Below are 20,341 nucleotides of genomic sequence, written 5' to 3'. Positions count from 1 at the left end.
ATCTTTTCCTTTTAATAGTATAAATTGAAATTTTACCTTAACTAAATAATAGGAGTAATGATTTTTTTTTCTTTGGTGAGTGATGTAAAATCAATGAATAATTGAAAGGAAGTATTCATAGGGGGCAATATAAGTAAGGATGCCTAAAGCAGGGAGGAAACCTAATGGCGAATGTCAGAATCATGAACTTGAGGGCAAAAGATTTAGGAATATAATCCAGAGAGGAACTTGAATGGCAGAGGTTTTTTTTTTTTTTAACTGGATGATCCTTTTTTATTCAATAAATTGGTCCATTTAAGATTAGAGTTGAGGCTACACAGAAAGATTCCAGTAAATCATACTGGTCTTATTTCTCTTATCTTGCTTCTGATATGAATGCACAAAACTACCATGGATGAACAGATACAAGTAATTCAAATATTTTGAAGCATAAAGCTCCTGAGTCATTTCAGGATGGTGGCATCTGCAATAGCCATAGAATTGCAATCTCCAATACCCATTTGTACTCAGAAGCACAAATTTTATGCTTCTACAAGGACATCCAAATCTGACTTTATTAGACATTTTCAGAGGGGTGTGTCATGGCTTGCTTGGAAGGTGGGTCAGTGAGGCCCCATCAAGAGACAGAAACCACACAATCATTTCAATCAAGAAGAATTAATATAAAGCATTATTAACTATTTATATGGAATTATCTTCTAAGACAGGGAAAAATGCTGAAGAATACCCTAGTGCTGAGAGAAACTACCCCATCCAGAACCACATTTTGAAGAGGGATCATCTTCCCAAGGCTGGGTTTCAAATGTCTTTGGAGACATGTGATTATAGCTCATGGATGCTGGAAGAGGCCTTTGGGTTGTCAGGTTGAGATATGTGGGTAGGCAATTATGGATCAAAACTGGTAAACAGAAAACCCCCACCAAGGTCTAAGTGTGGTGAAGCTGGCAGTGAGGGACCCATGGGAAGGGAGCGGGAGCTCAGAAGGGAGAGCCACTGGGGGTCCCATGTACCACCAGTCACCATTTCCAGCAGACAAGGTACCCCAGAGCCAGGAAGAGATGTCCGTCCTTCTGTCCGTCTACTTGGCAAAGGAGAAATATTTGCAACATCTACCTTCAGCATCACAAGCAATGCAACGAAGAGTAGGTTTGGAGCCGAGAGGCATCATCTGACAACTGGCACAGAAGGCATGAGTCAGTGTGATTGTCACATACATTTATACATTTCTGTGGCTTTTAATTTTATTTATTTATTTATTTTAACATCGAGTGGGCTCGCGTTTGGCCCTATCCAAACTGCTGGCTCACATAGGAACTACTCTCACCTCTCAGGGTAACTCAGGCTGGCTGGGGGGAAGAGAGATGTGATAAAGGAAGCTGCATTCTTCTCTTAGCAGGGTGGTGTCAACTTCTTTGAAATGAAGATGCAAAACAGGCTGAAGAGCACCATTTTCAGTATGCAAACTTCTGAAATAAAAACTTTCTGTTAAACGCTGACATTTATTAAATACAGCTACTGCCTCTTAATGAATTTCTCTATGACCAAATCTTTTCTTTCTCCCATGACTATTAAATTGACTCTCTCTATTTCATTACTGTTCAAAGTGCCATTAAGTGACCTTACTGGCCAAGAACCCCAGAACACGACTGGTGGGCTCTTCCCAAGAAGTCCAAAGAAGTGAGGTGCGTAGTGCAATGGTAGATTGGTGCTTAAGCTGCCACTTAGTGAAAGGTAAGTCTGGGACTCAGACTTACCATCTGTGTTAGGGTCTCATGAGCTTTAAATGGACCAGGTCCATTTTCTGAAATGTGCCAAAGGGTGAAACTTAAATTTTCTTTGTAGGAGGCAGGAGCTGTAGTCACAGTGAGTAAGCAAAAATGACAGAGCGACTTCAGGAACGTAAGGGAACCCACGATTACCCTTACCGAGAACATTAAAAAAAAAAAAAAAGAGCAACATGAGTCTGCATTTTAGCTTAATATCTCAGTCTGTGAAATGTAATTTTACTGGGTTTTGTGCCTGCTGATCTCCCAAGAATTTCCTGTTGACCGGCTTTTCTGGTGTATATTTCTGTCTTCCATCTAACTACCACCAAAGCATTGTGCAAAGAATGGAAATTAATACAGGATTTTCTTGAGTTGCTTTGAGTTGATGCTGCAGTGAGATTATCTTTCATTTCTGGGAAATCTCATTGCCCCATCCCATCTGGTAAGCTTTTCAAAGGGAGGGATAATTTCAGACATTCTTGGGGTTTGGCCCGCAGTGTCATGGCAAAGCAGTATATGGTAGATGTTCGTTAGAAACTGTAGAAGTGAATTTGGAAAATATTTGCAGAATCTTTTCACTCAAGGGCACACTGTTGCTCCTCCTCTTCTGTCCAGGAGAGGGCAGTGGTCCACACTCATCTCCAAATTAAAGCCTCCCCCTCCCTCCCTGGCTCCCACCAGCTGTAAAAGCTCTTTTATTTCCAGCGATATTTACTGCATTGAAAATCCAGTGCTCCAAAAGTGTGGTGGCTCACGATGGCCGATCTGCAATAACACGATTTGAACTGCAATGGGATCCTGGACAGGAAAAGAGCTGATTCTTGTTAAATAATGGACAGTGAACTCAACTTGATAATTTTATGGAAACATTTCGGGGGGTTTTCGCCACTATTTATGAGTGTAGCATGTTTCAGGAGAAGAGAGATATTCGGTCTTGCTACATTGAGGTCAACTGTGATCACAAAGTGCAAGGAGGATCCCTGAGTGGCTCAGCGGTTGAGCACCTCCCTTCCACCCAGGGTGTGATCCTGGAGTCCCAGGATGAAGTCCCACATGGGGCTCCCTGCATGGAGCCTGCTTCTCCCTCTGCATGTATCTCTGCCCCCCTCTCTCTGTCTCTCTTTGCATCTCTCATGAATAAATAAATAAAATCTTGAAAATAAATAAATAGGTAATCAAATCATTAGGTATTAAATTTCACTTAACTGACTCAGCAGGCATCACTTCCAGTTTATTCTAAGAGCAGATAGAAAATACAATTATACCTTTCTCTAGTCTAAGAGCTAAAAAAGCATCTCCTTAGTTGTACAAAAGTGTTTTTCATACTTTCCAAACCTGTTTGTGGTAAGATTTCATTATTAAGAGAAGCTAATTAAAGATAAAATTGATCATTTAAATACATCATTTCCATTAATTATGGAAAATATTTGAAATGTATCCTGAACTTCATCATGGAGCCGAATTGTGTTGGATAGATTCCTTTACGCCACTGGTTGGTGGGTTATGTTGGGTCATAGTGGTTGATTGTAAGGATGTTCTGGGACACAACAGATAGGCCTCATGGCAGAGCAGAAATCAGGAAATCCCCCATCTACTGTGTCATGTAGGCGTCTGTGGCTCCTTGCTTCAGTCCTTGTCATTTTGATGACTCAACTATTCTCTGCCTCTTTTGCTCTTGCAGTTACCTGCTGACATCTTTCTATTCTTTATTTTCTCCACCCTGTCAGACTCTCTGCCTCAGGACATCTGCTTACTCTCCTTTACTCCCTTCTCTCTGGGTGTCTTTTGTTTTCTGTGACTCTCTGTGTCTTATAGTCAAAGCTCCAGAAAAAGCCCCTAATCTGTGGGGTCAATCACTTGCCCTCTGTGGGTAGAGCTTCCATGCCACGCATCTTCCAGCCTGTATCAAACTGTGGGCAGACTGCCCAGCTCTCAGATGCCCTTCTATCTAGTCCATTACCTATGGCCAGAATGGAAGCAGAATGAGTCACAGAGCCTGGCCATCATAGGGAGCCCCCCAGGAAGGGGATTTGGGTATGAAAACATTCTGAAATTTCTCAAAATGGAGCAAAGCAATTGGTAAAGACCTTGCTCTTCCTGTCTGGAGATTAGCAACATTTATTTATGAGTCTTCTTTACCTGTGAACTCTCTGCTCATATTTGTCTTACTAATGTTGGAATTTTCCATTGTTCCAGAGGCTAGAATTCCCATATAGAAGAGTGTAGCAGGCTCCATGTAGCATGTGAAGTATAAGGTATTGAAACAGAGAGAATTGTCCTTGTTACATGTTTTGCAGGTAATAATCAAGTAAGAAAACTTAAAATACTTCCTCTGGGAAGCAATTTAAGCCAAATCACATTATTTGTTGTAAATAAATATTTTATTTATTTTTAAAGATTTTATTTATTTATTCATGAGAGACACAGAGAGAAAGAGGCACAGACACAGGCAGAGGGAGAAGGAGGCTCCATGCAGGGAGCCCCATGTGGGACTCGATCTCAGGACTCCGGGATCACACCCTGGGCTGAAGTTGGCGCTAAACTGCTGAGCCACTGGGGCTGCCCATAAATAAATATTTTAGACCATTAGCCAAGAGTGGGGCAGACAGTTCTTAGAACAGTAAACTTAGAGGGCTGCTTCATCCAAGGGAGATAGCCAGATTTCTTCTGAGAAAAATGATGCTGTGCTGCAACAGACAGTATTAGGTTTTCTTTTGAATTTCTTATAAAGGAACCAATCATAGAAGTTTGTTCTGATCCTCTAATCCCATGGGCTTTTGCTTTTGTTTCTTTTTCTAAATCTTTTTCAGTCTCTTGGCATTCTGTTTTTTTTTTTTTTTCTTTAGAGAACATTACCAGAGATGACCTGATTTTTTTATGTGAATAGGAAAACTGCCCAAGTGAAATGAACTTGAACCAGGCCATTCAAGACAGAGACATCAGAGTATCTTAGGTGTCTTCTTCCTCTTAAAAACAAAGCAAAACACAACAGGTTTTGTTCCTTATGCTTCTGTATTTTACTTTCCTTCCTTTAAAATTTTTAAAAAGATTTATTTATTAGTTATTTTAGAGAGAGAGAGAGAGAGTATGCATGTGGGGGGGCAGAGGGAGAGAGAAAATCTCAAGCAGACTCCCCACTTAGCCTGGAGCCCTCTGTGGGGCTTGGTCTCACGACCCTGATGGGATCATGACCTGAGCCAAAATCAGGAGTCAGATGCTTAAGCAATTGAGCTACCCAGGTGCTCCTCCTTCCTTTTTCTTCTGATTATATTTGGCTTCTTTCATTTTCTTTTTAAAATTTTTATTTTTCTTAAGATTGTATTTATTTATTTGACATAGGGAGAAAGAGAAAGAGAGAGAGAGGGCACAAGAAGGTGGATTCCAGAGACAGGGAGCAGGAAAGCTGACCAGAGAGCCCTATCCCAGGACCTTGGGATCATGACCTGATGGGAAAGCAGACGCTTAACCAACTGAGCTACCCAGGTGCCCCGGCTTCCTTCATTTTCTAAACATTTACATGTTTAAAAGGAATACTTTTCCTAAAAGGCATCATATTTCACAATTCTGGGTGTAAACCTAAGTGTACTGCTCCCAGTACAATGCACAACACTCGAATTGTGTCAACATCCTAGTTCTGTGCACACAATCAGGAGACTTTTTTCTGTCCTTTGAATGTTTTTTAACCAGGGAAAAAATTTAAATATCAATTTTAAAGTTGCCTCTGTTCCCATCCACCCCCACTTCCCCTGTCTTCCCCGTATCCTCGCACCCACACATATACTCTCCTCCCCCTTATACACACCATACTTAAAGGGATAGACTGAATGGCATAGGATAGAGGGAAACCTGGAGCCCTTTTATTACTGGGCAACCTCTGCCCTTTGTTAAAATCTCCCATTGATGGTTGAGGTCTGGTCTTTGCTGATGATCCTCTCAAAAGGTGACTCATCTCATCACGGCTGGGAGCACCTCACTGCCCCTGCCCTGCTGTTAACATGACCAGATGATATGCCCTGATCCAGCCTCCTTGCTTCCAGGATACAGAGAGGAGGCTCTGGGCTCCCCACACAGATACTAATGGAGGGAAACTTCCCCTCAGATCAGATCTGCTCCACCTTGGGCAGCTCAGTGCTGTACTCAAGATAATCTCTAGGCAATCTGGATAATTCAAGGTGAAGATTGGGGAGAGGGTGCAGGGTGGCTACCACTTACTTCACCTACATCAGACAGCCAACAGTCATGACTGTCAATTCAAAGATTCCCCCTTCCCCGCCACCATCCTAAATACGTTGGTGTCTTGCCATTGTTTGATACTAGAATACTCTGTAAATAGATATTTGAGAATGTGGCCATTATTGTATGTGCCTCCCACCCCCACCCAGAAGATTGAAGTCAGAAACTGAGGTATTAGAACACAGGGTCCTCAGAGTCTAGGGGGAAATGAGTAACGGGTCTGGACAGAAGCAGAGTGTGAATGTTCACAGGTGACAGGGTGTAACTGGAGACCGGGTCACAGAGCGCTGTTCCCTGTGAGGAGCAGGTGGGGCTGGATCCATGGGAGAGGGCACTGGAGGGGACCTCACCCTCGCCCTCCATGCTGTTCTAGGATTACACTTCCTTCCATCCCTCCCCCAACAATGAAAGCTAATCAAATTAAGCCTAATCTGTCTCGGTTTTTTTGGTTTTTGTTTTGTTTTGGTTTTTGTTTTTGCTATTAATCACCATTTTTCAAAGGCTAACTCACACTGTAGTGTTAGGGACCTATTCAATTGCTTTCCTTTTTCCACTTTTTCCAACAGATGATATTAAAATAAGTGGGAGCCCTTGATAAACAGGGGTTGAATTCCATGGAAGTCACAGCACAGCACCACACAGCATTCCAGAGAAGGCTGGCCTCACAGCCAACTGAATGTCAGGCCATTTTCTTACTTAGTAACATTTTTGAGCAGGGAAGAAGGGAGTGGAAAAAATTAAATGAAAAGAAAAACCCTTTATAGTCATAAAATCCTCAGTATTTAAACAAATGAATATTAACAGCAAAAGGAACCCGTCGAATATTTTGAGAAATCTTCCCATTTGGACCAGAAATATAACAGGTACCTTATTAAAAATCAGAAGCTTGTTTAAAGAAATAGAAACGTTTAGGCCTAATTCCCCTGTCTGAGTAGCCAAGAACTGCCTTACATAAACACCCACTCACTTGGTCTATTCCCCTTTGTACCTCTGGGAGGGGTGAAAGAAGAAAGGCGTAGGAAGTTTTCTTTTGTGGAAGAGCCTGTGTGCAGAGCCACAGGGTCTGTGGATCCTGTGGACGGCCTGGGCCTAACCCAGCAGACCACATCAATTAGCCACGGCCGAGTTCCAACAGGAAAGCAGGGCACCTGGGCAAAGATTACCCCTAAGCCTTTATTACGACGACGCTTGAGTAGTAGTGTTTTTCCTTTAGTCGCAGAGAAGTGTTTCTTAAGGCTCAGCTGTCAGCAAATTCTGCAAGTTATCCCCTCTTACCAACGAATGTCCATCTTCCAGTTCTGTGTATGATCAGGTCTTATAGGAAATCTGGCTTTAAATCTAGGCACGTCATCTCCTTGGCACTGTTACCAAAGGTGCTCCAGGGGAAAGTCTTCAATGTGCCAGATATCTCAGCACATGAAAACCTCGGCTGTCCTAACTTTGCGTAGGAGAGTCTCCTTTTTAGTCCTATTTCTTAACTCTTTTGGATGAGATTCATAAGAGCCTGACTTAGGAAACAAACCGAAGTATGCAGATTGAAAATAGGAGCATTTCGTCCCTGTAACTATTTACAGTGAAATTCCTTCCCAGGAAATGAAAATGGCCAAGGGAATACTCTGGGGAACCAAACCCCAAGGGCTGAACAAGGTCTGTCTGGGCCTGATGATTCAGAGACTTATCTGGAAGATAGCCACACTTGGGAGCCTCCTTGCTCAGTGTTCTTTTTTTTTTTTTTTTAAGATTTTGTTTATTTATTCATGAAACACACACAGAGAGAGAGAGAGAGAGAGAGAGAGAGAGAGAGGCAGAGACACAGGCAGAGGGAGAAGCAGGCTCCACGCAGAAGCCCAACGTGCGACTTGATCCTGGGACTCCAGGATCATGCCCTGGGCCAAAGGCAGGCACTAAACCGCTGAGCCACCCAGGGATCCCCTAGCTCAGTGTTCTTAATTCATGTCAGAAGTAAGATTTTGTTCAGACTTGCCCTGACCTCTCAGTGATGCTCCAGAGTAATGGTTCTCCATTCTTACTGCTTCATAGAATCACCTAGAGCTTAAAAAAAAAAAAAAATCCAGATGCCCAGACCCTCCCTACTTTTGACCAATTGAGTGATGGTCTCTGGAAATAAGATCCAGGCATCAGGACTTTCAAAATGCTCCCCAGGTGATTTGCATGGGCTTTCTTGCTTTAAAGCCAAAGTATGCCAACTGTGTCCCTTGGTGAGTGCTCTAGGGTGATTGCTGTAAATGCAAGGAGGTATGTGAGGGCTGCCACTCCTCCAGGCCCTCACCCCCAATTCTTCCAGAGTTACCTCTCATTCGATCTCTTCTAAGTGTTTCCAATAAAATAAAATGTCATTGGGAAAAAAGTGGATAGTCTTGATTGAAACAAAGGCCACCCCACCAGCGGTTGGGATGACTAGCTTATCTCATGGGGAAGAGGTAGGAAGAGAAACTGGGTCTTCTAGGACATTCACTCCAAAGAAGATTGAAATTGATCAAACACTGGTTTGTGACTCTATATTTTTATTAACAGCTTATTTCCTATGCAGAGTCAGTAAGACCCACTTATAATTAGCCAGGTGTTTAAGGAAGTAAGCTTTTTTAAAGCACTGATTACTATCCCTCATGTTTCCTCCCATTATTCAAATACAAAAAAACCCCCAAAACCCTGGGAGAAAGAATCTTGTTCTGTTGATACCATCAGCAATCATTGTTTATGCAAACGCAAATCCGTTCATGTTACAATCTAGGAATAAAATGTTCTTATAGTGCAACTAATAACTGTTTTATGAGTTACGTACTCTGTCCAAAGATGTAATACATTTTGAGGTATTCTTTTTTTTTTTTTTAGGATTTTATTTATTCATTTGAGACAGGCCCTCCTCTAGCAGGGAGGAGTGGTGGGGAAAGTGAGAAAGAATCTGAAGCCCACTCCGCATTGAGCACAGATTCCAATGTGGGGCTTGATCCCACAACCACGAAATCATGACCTGACCTAAAACCAAGAGTCAGATGCTCAACCTACTGTGTCGCCCAGGCGCCCCTTGAGGCATTTTTCTTAAGCATAATGACTCAGTAATACGCCAACACGAGACAACATTTCTGTGGTGGAAGTTAAGAGATCGGACAAATCCAGGTCCAAATTTAGGTTCTATTCTCTTAGGCTTAACCTTGACCTTTTTAAACTTCGGTGTTATTCATAAAAATAGAAACAATAATACTGTCTCCCCAGGAGGCTTGGGAAATTTTTAATATAAATTACACGTAAAGTATCTATCACGTGATAAGTTGTCAATAAACATTAATTCAGCCTTCCCTCCTTAGTGGAAGAGCAAAATTTAGAATGTGATCTCAGAGCTCAAGTGTTCTTTCTGCATAACTCAGCTTTAACCAACTGAACATAGAAAATTTTATTTGAGGGGCACCTGGGTGGCTCAGTTGGTTAAGCATCTGCCTTCTGCCTTGGGCTCAGGTCATGACTTCAGAGTCCTGGGATTGAGCCCCCCACTCTGCAGGGAATCTGCTTCTCCTTCTCCCTCTGCCCCTCTCCCCCTCCTTGTGTGCTCTCTCAAGTAAATAAAATCTTGTAAAAAAAAAAAAAAGGAAAAAAGAAAATATTATTTGAAGCTACCTAAGAGCAGATTTCCTTCCAGACTCAAATAGGACATTTTATATTTGTAATAAATATGTTCCAATCCCAGAAGGGATTAAACTCAATGTTCTTGATCAAAATCTTACTCGAACAGGTGTAAGTTTAAAGTTCTGGCAATTGTCTTGCTTGGAGGCCCCTTTCTGGGACTTCCCTCCATGCTCAGGCTCCAGCCTCAGTAGCTCAGCTTGTCCTCTTGTCTCTCTTAAAACCTCACTATGTCCCAGTACACAGTTTGGGCTTCATTAAGGTTTAGATTAGAACTGGAACCAGATCCTTCCTGATGTCAGTGCCTCAGGCGGGGCTGCTAGGCTCCCTGGGGAATGCTGGGCAATGATGGGATTGAGATGAATATATGAGAATCAAGACAGCAACCACACAAAGATCTTCATCTTTGCAGCTGCCACATAAGTGTGTGGATCCCCTGTTCCTTGCTGTTTACCTCATAGGTCTGGGGCTACACATGTCAAAAAAATCAAGGATTGACTGTATTCTGGTCGCATGGGCAGGTGGAGAGAAAGGAGAGGGTAGGAATAGATGAAATGAGAATCCAGACCACAAGATTAACTTCATTTTTGAAAATTATTATTCAATTAATGGAATTCCAATAAAAGTATAGCAGTGGCTTAAAGGTTCTGAATCCCAAACCACAACGTTTCTTGAAAATCATGTAATGTAGCAAGGAGAATACGAGGAAATTCACAGGCCCACTTTCTTGAAACAGAAGAAAATGTTTCTCCATAATGAAAGAGTGTAGCTTGGAGCAGGGAAAACCTCTCTGAAGGCATATCTAGTAGCATTATTGGACTTTAAAGATGTGAAGATACAGGGCACCTGGGTGGCTCCGTGGTGAAGCATCTGCCTTTGGCTCAGGTCATCATCTCAGGGTCCTGGGTGTAGTCCCTACACCCTGCTCAGCAGGGGGTGAGCTTCTCCCTTCCTCTGCCCCTCCCCCCCACCTCATGCTCTTTCACACTCTCTCAACTAAATAAAATCTTAAAAAAATAAGATGTGAAAATATAGGCAAAAACATCATGTTAGGAAATCAGGGTGACATTGGATTTTTCCTCAGCAACATTCAGTAACAAAAGAAAACAGAGTAACACTTAACATACACCTAAGTAGAAAAAGTGTGAGCCAGCTAAGCAGTCCTTCAAGTAGAGAACAGGCCAACATTTGAATATCTAAGAATTCAGGGAATAATATTCCCCGAGAACCTTTTCTGAGGATGATACTAGAGAGTACAATCCAAGCAAGCAGGAGCTGACTGGCAACACTTCAGTAGAAAACTGAGGTGAGCATAATTTATTGCATTGCATAACTATTGTGAAAAATTTCAAGCATACACAAATTTAAAGAGAATGTATTATTGTACCATGTATCATCTATCCAGGTTCAGTAAGTATCAATCTTTTGCCAATCTTGTTTCATCTTTTAGCTACCCTCCTTTTTTGTGCTGAAATATTTTATTTTTTAAAAAATTTTATTTATTTATTTGAGAGACAGAGAGAGAGATCACAAGCAGGGTGATGGTGGAGGGGGCAAGGGAGAAGCAGGCTCCCCACTGAGCAAGGAGCCCAACTGAGGACTCGATCCCAGGACCCTGGGATCATGACCTGAGCTGAAGGCAGACGCTTAACTGACCCAGCCACCCAGGTGCCCCTGTGCTGAAATATTTTAAAGAAAATTCTAAACATTAATGCTAATTTACACAGAAACATTTCAACATGCATCTGTAACTGATAAGGACTTTTTAAAAACCAGAAACCACCATGCTATTATTATACATAACATGGTATATATTTTATATACATGTGTTTAGTTTACAATATTATTATAAATAATTCCCTGAAGTCATCTAATACCCATATAATACTCATTTGTGAATATTTCCCTAAATATCGCAAAGATATTCTGTTATAGTTGGCTGTTTGAAACAGGTTACAATAAGGTTCATATATTGTTTTTGGTAGTTACGTCTCTTGTCTCTTTTTTTGTCCTTTTTTCATGTCATTGGTCTGTAGAAAATTGGGTCATGTGTCAAAGAGAATGTCCTATATTGTTGATTTACTTGGTTGCTTCCTCATTAGCTTGTTTTCTTTGACCTGTATTTTCTATGAGGTAGTAATTGGGTCTAAATCCTTGATTAGATTCAGATTTAATTCTTTAGGAAGCAGTACTTGACAGGTGATGCTGTGTACTTATTTTTGCACTGTGCAAGAATATCTGGCTGTCCCAGTTTTAGAGATACTAAGGAAGATGAGTGGCTTCAAGTGGAACAGTCCTCATCCCGCCATGCTTTCCTCTCGTAGTTTAGAATTCATTATTTATTGTGTAGATCCATTATGTCATTAGGGGTAGCGAAATGGTTATTTTCTAATTCTGAAGAGCTCTACAAAGAATAAAATAATAATATGCGTAAAGAAATAGCTTTTTCATGCTCTTGAGTAATCACGACTTAGAAGACATCACAGGAAAAAGAAACCATTGACTATAGCAGAAAAGAAGAATGCCTACAAATACAGGAAACTTAATAAAACTTGTGTGAGGAAAACTTTAAAATATTTCTAAAGGACAAAAGGTAGCCTTGAAGAAATGGAAAAATAAATGGAAAGGCACCCCATGTTCCCAGACAGGTTGATAACAACATAACAAAGGTGTCTAATTAGGTAGCTCTCCAGTGGGACCCAAGATTCTGAATCTCTTCTAGACTCCCCAGCATGGCCTGCTTTGTGCTTTAGAGCCATTCTCAAGGTGTGATCTCCAGACCAACAGCATGAGCATCACCTGAGAACTTGATTACAAATTGCAGATTCTCTTGCCTCACCCCCGACCTACTAAATCAGACACCTTGGTCCCAGCAGTCTCCATGTTAACAAGCCCTCTGGATGATTTTGACATGAGCTGAAAGTTTGAGAACCATGGCTCTAGGGCTTCTGAAATTTCAGTTGTGTAGGAATCACCTAAAATCCTGTCAAACTGAAGATTTGATTCAACAGACCTGGGATGGGGTCTGATTCTGCATTGCTAACAAACTCCCTCACGATGCGGATGGTCTGACGACGACATTTTGAAGAGCAAGACTAGAAGAACAATCTGTTTCTAGTTTCCTCAAGGCCAACCTATCCTGTACCTTCTGCTTCCATTTTGCTCTGGGTATTGACAGATCATATGCTATTTCTCTCAGTAGTATGTCTATTTAAAGCAGAATTTAACCCACAGAAGTGTGTTCCTCTCAAAACAAATTTACCCAGAAATAATTGCAAATTAATCTCAGGCTTTGGTGGAGCAATTTTGAAGAGATGCCTAGTTAGCATCTTTTAAATCATGCCTCCGAGGATATACTGCTGAATGGAATCTAGGGGAACAAATTAAGGAAAAGCTTACCCATAAAGAGAATTTTATATAAATCTATGTGTAAATCCAATTCACCTCTAATTTCTCTCCCTTAATAAATTCTGATTATCATATTTAAGGTTTAGGCTATCTATGGCTTCATAGGGACCCAAAATTTGGTGGCTTAAAACAACAAACATTTATTTAAGCTCATGATTTTCTGGGTCAGGGATTTAGGGAAGACACAGTAGGGAGTGCCCTGCAATGTCCACAGCCTCAGAAGGGGTGCTCAAAAATCTGCTTGGTGGGAAAGGCTTTACTAGGACCATAGCCCTGAAGTCTTTGTTCTGGCTCTTGGTTGGGTTCCCTGGTTCTTTTCCATGTCACGTCTACTGAGGCTGTTGAAATGGCTTCTTCACTCGTGCGTCTGGCACCTAAGCTAGCATGACTGGAACAGCTGGGGCTGACCAGTTCCTCTCTCTTTCTCTCTCTTTCTCCCTCCACTTGGCTAGCTTGGCCTTCTTCAGAACTTGGACCTTCAGGTAAGTGGTCTTCTTGTGGTGACTGGCTTCTGCCAGGGTGAGCATTACCAGAGACAAGGCAGAAAGTTCCACAAATCTGGCTTTATTTCTGCTACGTGCTTTGGGTTCACTAAGGCCGGATTCAAGGGGAGAAGGGTAAGATTTCCATCTCTCAATTGGAGCCATTGAGCTGTACTACCATGGCTAGGTTTTATTAAAGTGAAACCCAGATGCACCAAAGATGCAATGAAGTTGCTTTGGTTAGAATCAGTGTAAATGAAAACTAGCTTTAATACCTTCTCTGAAAGGCTCAAGAGAGCCGGTGGTTAACATCTCTTCCTCACTCTGCCTTCAGTGATCTCACCTTGGTAACTGAAATATGTGTCATAGAAATTGGCAAACATTTCAAATCAGAATCTTTTTAAGAGCCAGTTGTTACATATTAATCACACACCATGTTTAAAATCCAAATAATATATCACATATGTTGCATATATACTGAACTTTACATCCTCCACCCTCCACTCTGTAGTGTATGTATGTATATATATATTTAAAAGAACATGGGTATATTACATAGTAGATGCACATTTTGCATTTGGTTTTGATAAACATAAAACTGCAAAAGCAGTTTTGACAGTTTCCTCAGACCTCCAGTCAGGAACCCTTTCAGCACAATGGTTACTATACCAAGGACCCATGATATTTGTTGGGGCTCACGAAGGTGTTTTTAATTTCTTTTAAAATCAGAAGAAAATGAATGAACTTTTGGGTTGCAAAAAATGCTTTAATACATAATATCAGTGCATTCATCTTTATATTAATACAGTCATAAATGTGTGTGTATGTGTCTTTTTTAATGTAGAAAGGGGTCCATGCAGGCAGCAGTGCCTCTGGCCCCCAAAAGTCATAAGACAGCCCTGACTATAGGGACATATTTTCAGCGCACAGTGGAAACATGTGCGATAAAGCTCTAAATTTTAGGCATCATATCCTTTGACTGTGTTATTCATGAGAACTGCTGTCTTCAGCTTCCAAGGAAATGAATTCCAAATGGTAGGATTTCATACGTCCTTGAAAGGTAGTAGAATAGACTTGCAGGACAAGGATTTCCTCCGACGAAACCACAGATCCCACTGTCTCCAGCAGTCTGGCAAGAGTTTCTTGCTTACTCACAAGTCACCACTTCGGTCCCCAGATGCCATGACCAATGTTCACAAAGAGTGGCCAAACTTCTTGTATGAGTCTTGCTTTCAAACCATAAAAATCTTAGAACTTGAAGCCACTGAACCTGAACCCCAACCCCAACCCTTGACTAGTCCCTAGGAATCAGTTTGAGTATATCTTGACACTGCCTGCCGTTGGGAGCTGCAAAGCTGCTTCCCTTTGGGCTCTTGTCTTCAAGGAAACAGTAAATGTGAGAAAACACAGAAATACACCAGGTTGCTATTGATGCAGCCCAAAATGTCAGAATGAGTGTATCTTGATCCCTGTGATTCTGCAGTAGTGGATGGACTACACACTGTGGGCAGTACCCACAAGCACCATTGTGGTCTCATCGTCCTCAGGGCTAAGTTCCAGGCCATCTTCCACCACCCTATGCAGGGTACTGTAATGTTGCCGGCTCTGGTGGAAAGAATGCAGCTCTGAAGCAGCCTCCCAGGCCGCAAAGGAGGGCATGGGGAAGACATCTGGCCTCTTGTTTTCAAAAAAGCATTTCAGGTTTCTCTCGCTCAGCTTGTTGGCATACTCCAGGAATGTATTTTCCAACTGCTCCTTCTCCTTTTGTGCATATGTCTTCCAAAAACTCAGCTGAAGGTAGCTAACTTTAGATCGGCAGCGAGCGTAACAAGTGGCGAGCAGAGAGAAGAAAGATGCTGAACAAATCAGGCACCATCCTAGAATCTTAGAAAGAAAGAAACATTGAGGACGCGGAAAAGTAAAGCCACTTCCCAGGCAGCGGACGGGTGGTGTTACTGGTAAGTAAGTGCCTGGCTAAGTTAACACCACAGTCATGGCCACGCCTCATTTGAAATCCTTCATGTTAATTTTTTAACAATACTTTTTTTCAAAAGTGAAAGTAAAGTTCAGGTTTGCTTAATCCCTATTATCCATCCTACCCCCATTGCTGGTATGCAACTAAATAACCAGAAGGCAGACAAATGGAAAAGGGCAAAAATAGAAATTATCCAAGAATCAGCTAAACCAAGCCCTCAAGTAGTATTCGCTTTTAAAGGAAAGAATTCCGTGCATGAGTGAATGTGGTCATGGGAGCAAATGAACAGTTTCTCAGCCAGGAGTTCTCAGGCATTGATAAGTGCATATTCATGGCCAGTGACTGACTTTTCCATGTTATGTTGTTTGCAGAGAACAACAGATCCTCTCTGAGAGAGATCCCACTACTCATCATACATGATAAAGTGAGACAGACATAATACAATGGAGAAACTGAAGCTAAAAGAATGAAAAGGCTGTATAAAAGCCAAAAACAAAAAACAAACCCCAAAACCCCCCAAACAACCAGGGTCATTCTAAACCTTCAGGATTATTGGTTCTGAATTTTGGCAATTGGAAAAAAGAAAAAACAACAACCAAATTCCTTTTTGAGGACAGACTGGTTCAGCTGGCATTTTTTTTCCTCCAAATTTTAAAAGCAAATAAAATAGTTCAACTTACCTCCTAAACTCTCTTGTTGTTCTTAATTATATTTGTCACAATTGGAATTAATCTCCTATTTGGACAACTAAACAGAGCCCTTTCATAGTTTCTCTTGACATTTTCATTAAAAGACCCTTAGTATTTCTCAGCAAATGGGCCTATTTGAAAATAGAAGCAATAATCCACAAATGAACCCATTCTGACCCTAACAGGACTACAAATACACTCCAGTGCTTTAAATCAGGAGTTCCCACACTCTGCTCAGACTGTGGAGTCATTGTGAAGGTCCCAGACTCCACAGGAATGCCAACTCTGGACTGGCGCTAGGTGGGTTTAAATCTCAACCTTCCCCTTCCTCTGGGTGTTCTCATTTCTTATGGGTGCCTCATCTCCTCAGTCATAAAATGGGAGTTACCCACCACAGAGAGGAAGTTGGGGAATTAAAATAAGACCCTGTAGACATACATATGCATTCAGGAAGTGTTAGCTATTATCACAGGCTGCTATTTTTCAACCGTATAGATATTTGTGTAAAAGCATTACTGAACTCAGGGTATCTTCCTGTCATGATTTACCAATGAGGCACAGCTCCTATCGTGTGAAAGTCCTCATATTTACCTCGAATCACTTGTGGTTGGCTTTTTCAGATCTTCCTCTTCCTCTTCTACCTTCCTCTTTCCATACAGCCAGGCCTCCTGTAGGCCATTGGGCCGTCTCGTCTCTGAGCCAGTTCTGAGTTACACTATTTGATCAACTACAGATTCCTCCTCCCACATTGCTTGGCCTTAGCGTCACCTCGCTCTCACCCAAGTGCTGAGCACTGAGCCCTCATGTTCTTCCTCAAATCCTAGTACCTGGAATCTATCAGACATGGTGGATGCTCCCACTGCAGTCCTCAATACGTTCCATTCCACATGAGCCTCCTCTCGAAAACCCTGGTGGTTTTCTCATTAATTTAGAACACTTACTTTGTGTCAGCAGCTTTATGCTCAGGTATGTCCATTATCTCTATGTCTTCCAGCCACCCTCCAAAGTAGGTGTTCTGACTCCCAACTATGAGGACACAGGGGCTCAGAGGGGTCAAACCATTAGCTCTGGGTCATAGAACTGGTAAGTGGTGGAATCAGGATTCAAACCTAAGGCTAGCCAACTCTAAGACCAAACTCTTGCCACTAGTCCACTCAACTTCCTTAAGAATAAAGAGGCACCCAGCTGGATTTCTTGTTTCTTTGCTCCACCCCTGGATGGGGCACTTTTTCCACTCCCACCCACATACCCAACTATTGATCGTTCCTCCTGCCTGGCTGAACCACTTGTGGTCAGCACCTGCCATTGATACAGCTCCCCTTGTCCACATCCTGCTTGCATCCTCCGCTGAAAATCAGCCCCAGGTCCTTCCTATTCTGCTGTAAACAGGTAGTGTGCCCAGACTAAGCTATGACAGGATATGCATGACTTCCTTATGCCTGTGTTTAGAGAAGAAAAGCTCACACAGTGCTAAGTGTTTGGATCTGGCACTAACTGAATAGAGTCTGGTGCCTGAGGACATAAATCATAAATCACTCATTGTATCATAACATTTGTAATTAATACCTTCCTTCAACAAAAGAAGGAAGACATTTGGGATCCTGGCAGGTTTTTATCTAAGATGTGCCTTATGCAGTAATGAAAAGATTTTGTTTGGCGGGGGGTGGGGGGTGGGGGTGCATTTTTAAGCTTCTCGGTTTGTGCAAAAAGTCTGTGCGACTGTACTGCCAGCCAGCTTTGGAAAGTATGATTTTAAAACCAGACTGCCTCGATGAGTTTGTTGAAAAGGCAAGTCCTTGCTGAAAAAGTAAAATTATACCATTTGCGGTGCATTCATTCTGAAATGAATGGCATTCTTGACAAATTGTGGCTCTGTTTATCTACCCTTATTAGTTGTTTTGGTTTGGGGAATGTAATCCTACTGCTCACAGGTAGGAATTGGGCCTTTTCCCCGAGGCCAGGGCAGGGCTTCACATCTGGATTTGTGCTCACGCACCTGGAAGGGTGAGCAGCTACTTCCCTGTGTCCATTAGGTAAAGCTACAGTTTCCTTCTGTTAAATCAAACAGTGTCCCAAACCCTGAGCTTCTAAACTGCTGTAAGAGCTTCTGTAGCTGGAGAGTGCAAAGAGCAAAGGACACAGCCTCCCTGGAGAACATGGTCCCTTTTCACGAATGGCTGTGTAGAGACTGCCAACACCCCGTTTACGCGGGAAATCTTTCTCAATTCTGACAATATTCATACACAGAGCGAACAGTCACCAGGAGTCATTTGAGGAAACCTCTACACTGATTATATCACATGAAGCTTTGAAAAATATTAGTTCACTTGGTTCGGCTGGATTTTAATAAGCGAGTGCCACATGCACAGGTTCTCAGAAACCAGTTTGAAAATAAATAATTGATAGAAGGCAGCAATTTCTAATCACAGCTCTGCCATTAACTCTCAATTATGAGTTAGTGTCGTGCATTATTCACAAAGTCAACCCCAAGAGGTGGTTCTCAAAGCACTTAAGTATTTACATCTGCTCCCCCCAGGGGACAGTTTCTTTTCGGAAGTGGAAAAGACACAATCCAATCAGCAATTTCACGGAGCCACCAACCTCCAAAATAGCTTTTCCGGAGATGGTGTGCAGGCTGCGTCATGTCCCAGTTTTCATTTAGTGTCACAACGTGCCCGCAGGATTGTGGCTCGGCTGTGCCTGGAAGGAGGACGGAGCGAGAGTCCTTGGAGCTCCTGCGGGGGAAAGAGCAGCCTGTCCTTTCTTACCTGGGACTGGGCTTGCAGGGACAGCTTCAGTTCTTCCCTGTCCGCAGCTGTCAGGCTGGTTTTGCCACAAGAGACTTTGTGCAGCTCATCCCAGCACTCCCGGGGCTTGTCCTTGCAGATCAGGCCCAGAAGTTTCGAGCTTTTGGTCCCGCTCATGGCACATTCATAAAAAGTCCCATTGAGCAGAGCCACGGAGAGCCACATCATCGGAGCCACCAGGGAACTCAGCGTGATCTGGCCCAGGACATGGAAAAAGCGGCAACTGTGGCCTTTGGGGAAGATTTTCCTGGGGTTCACACAGCAGCCTGTGAAGAGCCTCCACGACCTGCTGTTCAGGAAAAATCCGAGGATCAGCAACACCCAGGCAGGGGCGACCAGGAACACCAGCCCATAGGCCACGTTCTCCTTGCTGCAGGGACACTTAAAGGCCACAAGGGAAAAGAGCCGCTCACTGCCCACGGTCAGCAGAGCCATAAAGCTGTAGCCGATAACAGTCTTCTGGTTGAGGAAGAATTTTAAAATCCCCTGAAAAGCATCCATGCTGAAGGGGCCGGCAAGGGGACGCCGCTCGGCCTTACTTATGGGCAGAGCAGCCGGGGCAGTGGCCGAGGGTGGAGCTCCTTCTTCACTACGAACAACAGTCCAGACTGTTCTCCAGACTGACTCCAGCCAGATAAGGAAACAATGTCATGCCCTAGGAATGAGTCTTTCCCAACCGTGTTCAGATAATGCCTCCTACTGGTGGGATTTCGCCGTGGAACCAGGGCCCAAACACTGAGGATCCGAGTTAAATTCAAAGTGCCCCGCTCCCATTTGACGTTATTTTCACGTGGCTTGGATTCTCAATCATATAAATAGCAGTCTAGGAATTTTCCAGCCAGAGGAATCAGCATGAGCAGAAATAGGTTTCAGCCAATTCACTGGGAGCCAAGTCTCCGATTGTGGAATTTCATGCAGGCTTTTCCTTTGCAGCCTAAGACGTTTCGCTATTTTGCCTTAAGATCTGAAAGATGCATTTTGGATCCCCTGGAGCTGACGAGTGTCAGAGATGTGAGCCAAATTTTAGGATTTGGGCTATTTGAAATTTATATGGAAAAGTTTAGGGAGCATTTGAATTTTGAGTGACAGACAAAATGAGAATGGTCCTCACCGTTTCTTTCCCAGGCCATGAGAGCAACCTCTCGATTAGTATCTCTGCCTTTGCCCTCATGCCCGCCCCTATCTTTGACCCTAATAATGACTAATACTTTAATTTCTTACCTTCTCGCACAGTATTTATTTTGGAAAACGATTTTTTGAGAAATAATACTTAACTCTGTTTCGCAAAGCATATTGTTTCCACGGAAAACTAGTCCCTTAAGATATTCCATAAAAACAAAAG

At 42.6% G+C, this 20,341-nt stretch overlaps 2 protein-coding genes across 4 annotated transcripts in view; one reads left to right on the top strand and one right to left on the bottom strand.

Annotated features, from left to right (window-relative positions):
• TRAPPC3L (trafficking protein particle complex subunit 3L) overlaps positions 1-20,341 on the top strand; it is a 35,675-nt gene that overhangs the window by 9,397 nt on the left and 5,937 nt on the right. The window contains exon 1 of one of the 3 annotated variants that reach the window (XM_041746036.1): positions 19,828-20,010. The exons of the other annotated variants lie outside the window; for them this stretch is intronic. Coding sequence (XP_041601970.1) covers positions 19,852-20,010 — 159 coding nt within the window. The 5' untranslated portion in view covers positions 19,828-19,851. Of the gene's footprint in view, positions 1-19,827; positions 20,011-20,341 lie in introns of those variants that run through there. 3 annotated transcript variants of the gene reach the window in all.
• CALHM5 (calcium homeostasis modulator family member 5) lies at positions 14,274-19,603 on the bottom strand. Its single transcript, XM_041746033.1, has 2 exons — positions 18,961-19,603; positions 14,274-15,412 (listed from the first exon to the last, which is right to left on the bottom strand). The coding sequence occupies exons 1-2, from the start codon at positions 19,498-19,500 to the stop codon at positions 15,023-15,025; spliced, it is 930 nt and encodes a 309-aa protein (XP_041601967.1). The 5' UTR covers positions 19,501-19,603; the 3' UTR covers positions 14,274-15,022.

This window comes from Vulpes lagopus, chromosome 2 (assembly GCF_018345385.1).
Source record: "Vulpes lagopus strain Blue_001 chromosome 2, ASM1834538v1, whole genome shotgun sequence".
NCBI lineage: Eukaryota > Metazoa > Chordata > Mammalia > Carnivora > Canidae > Vulpes > Vulpes lagopus.
This window is presented reverse-complemented; position numbering and strand designations above follow the sequence as displayed.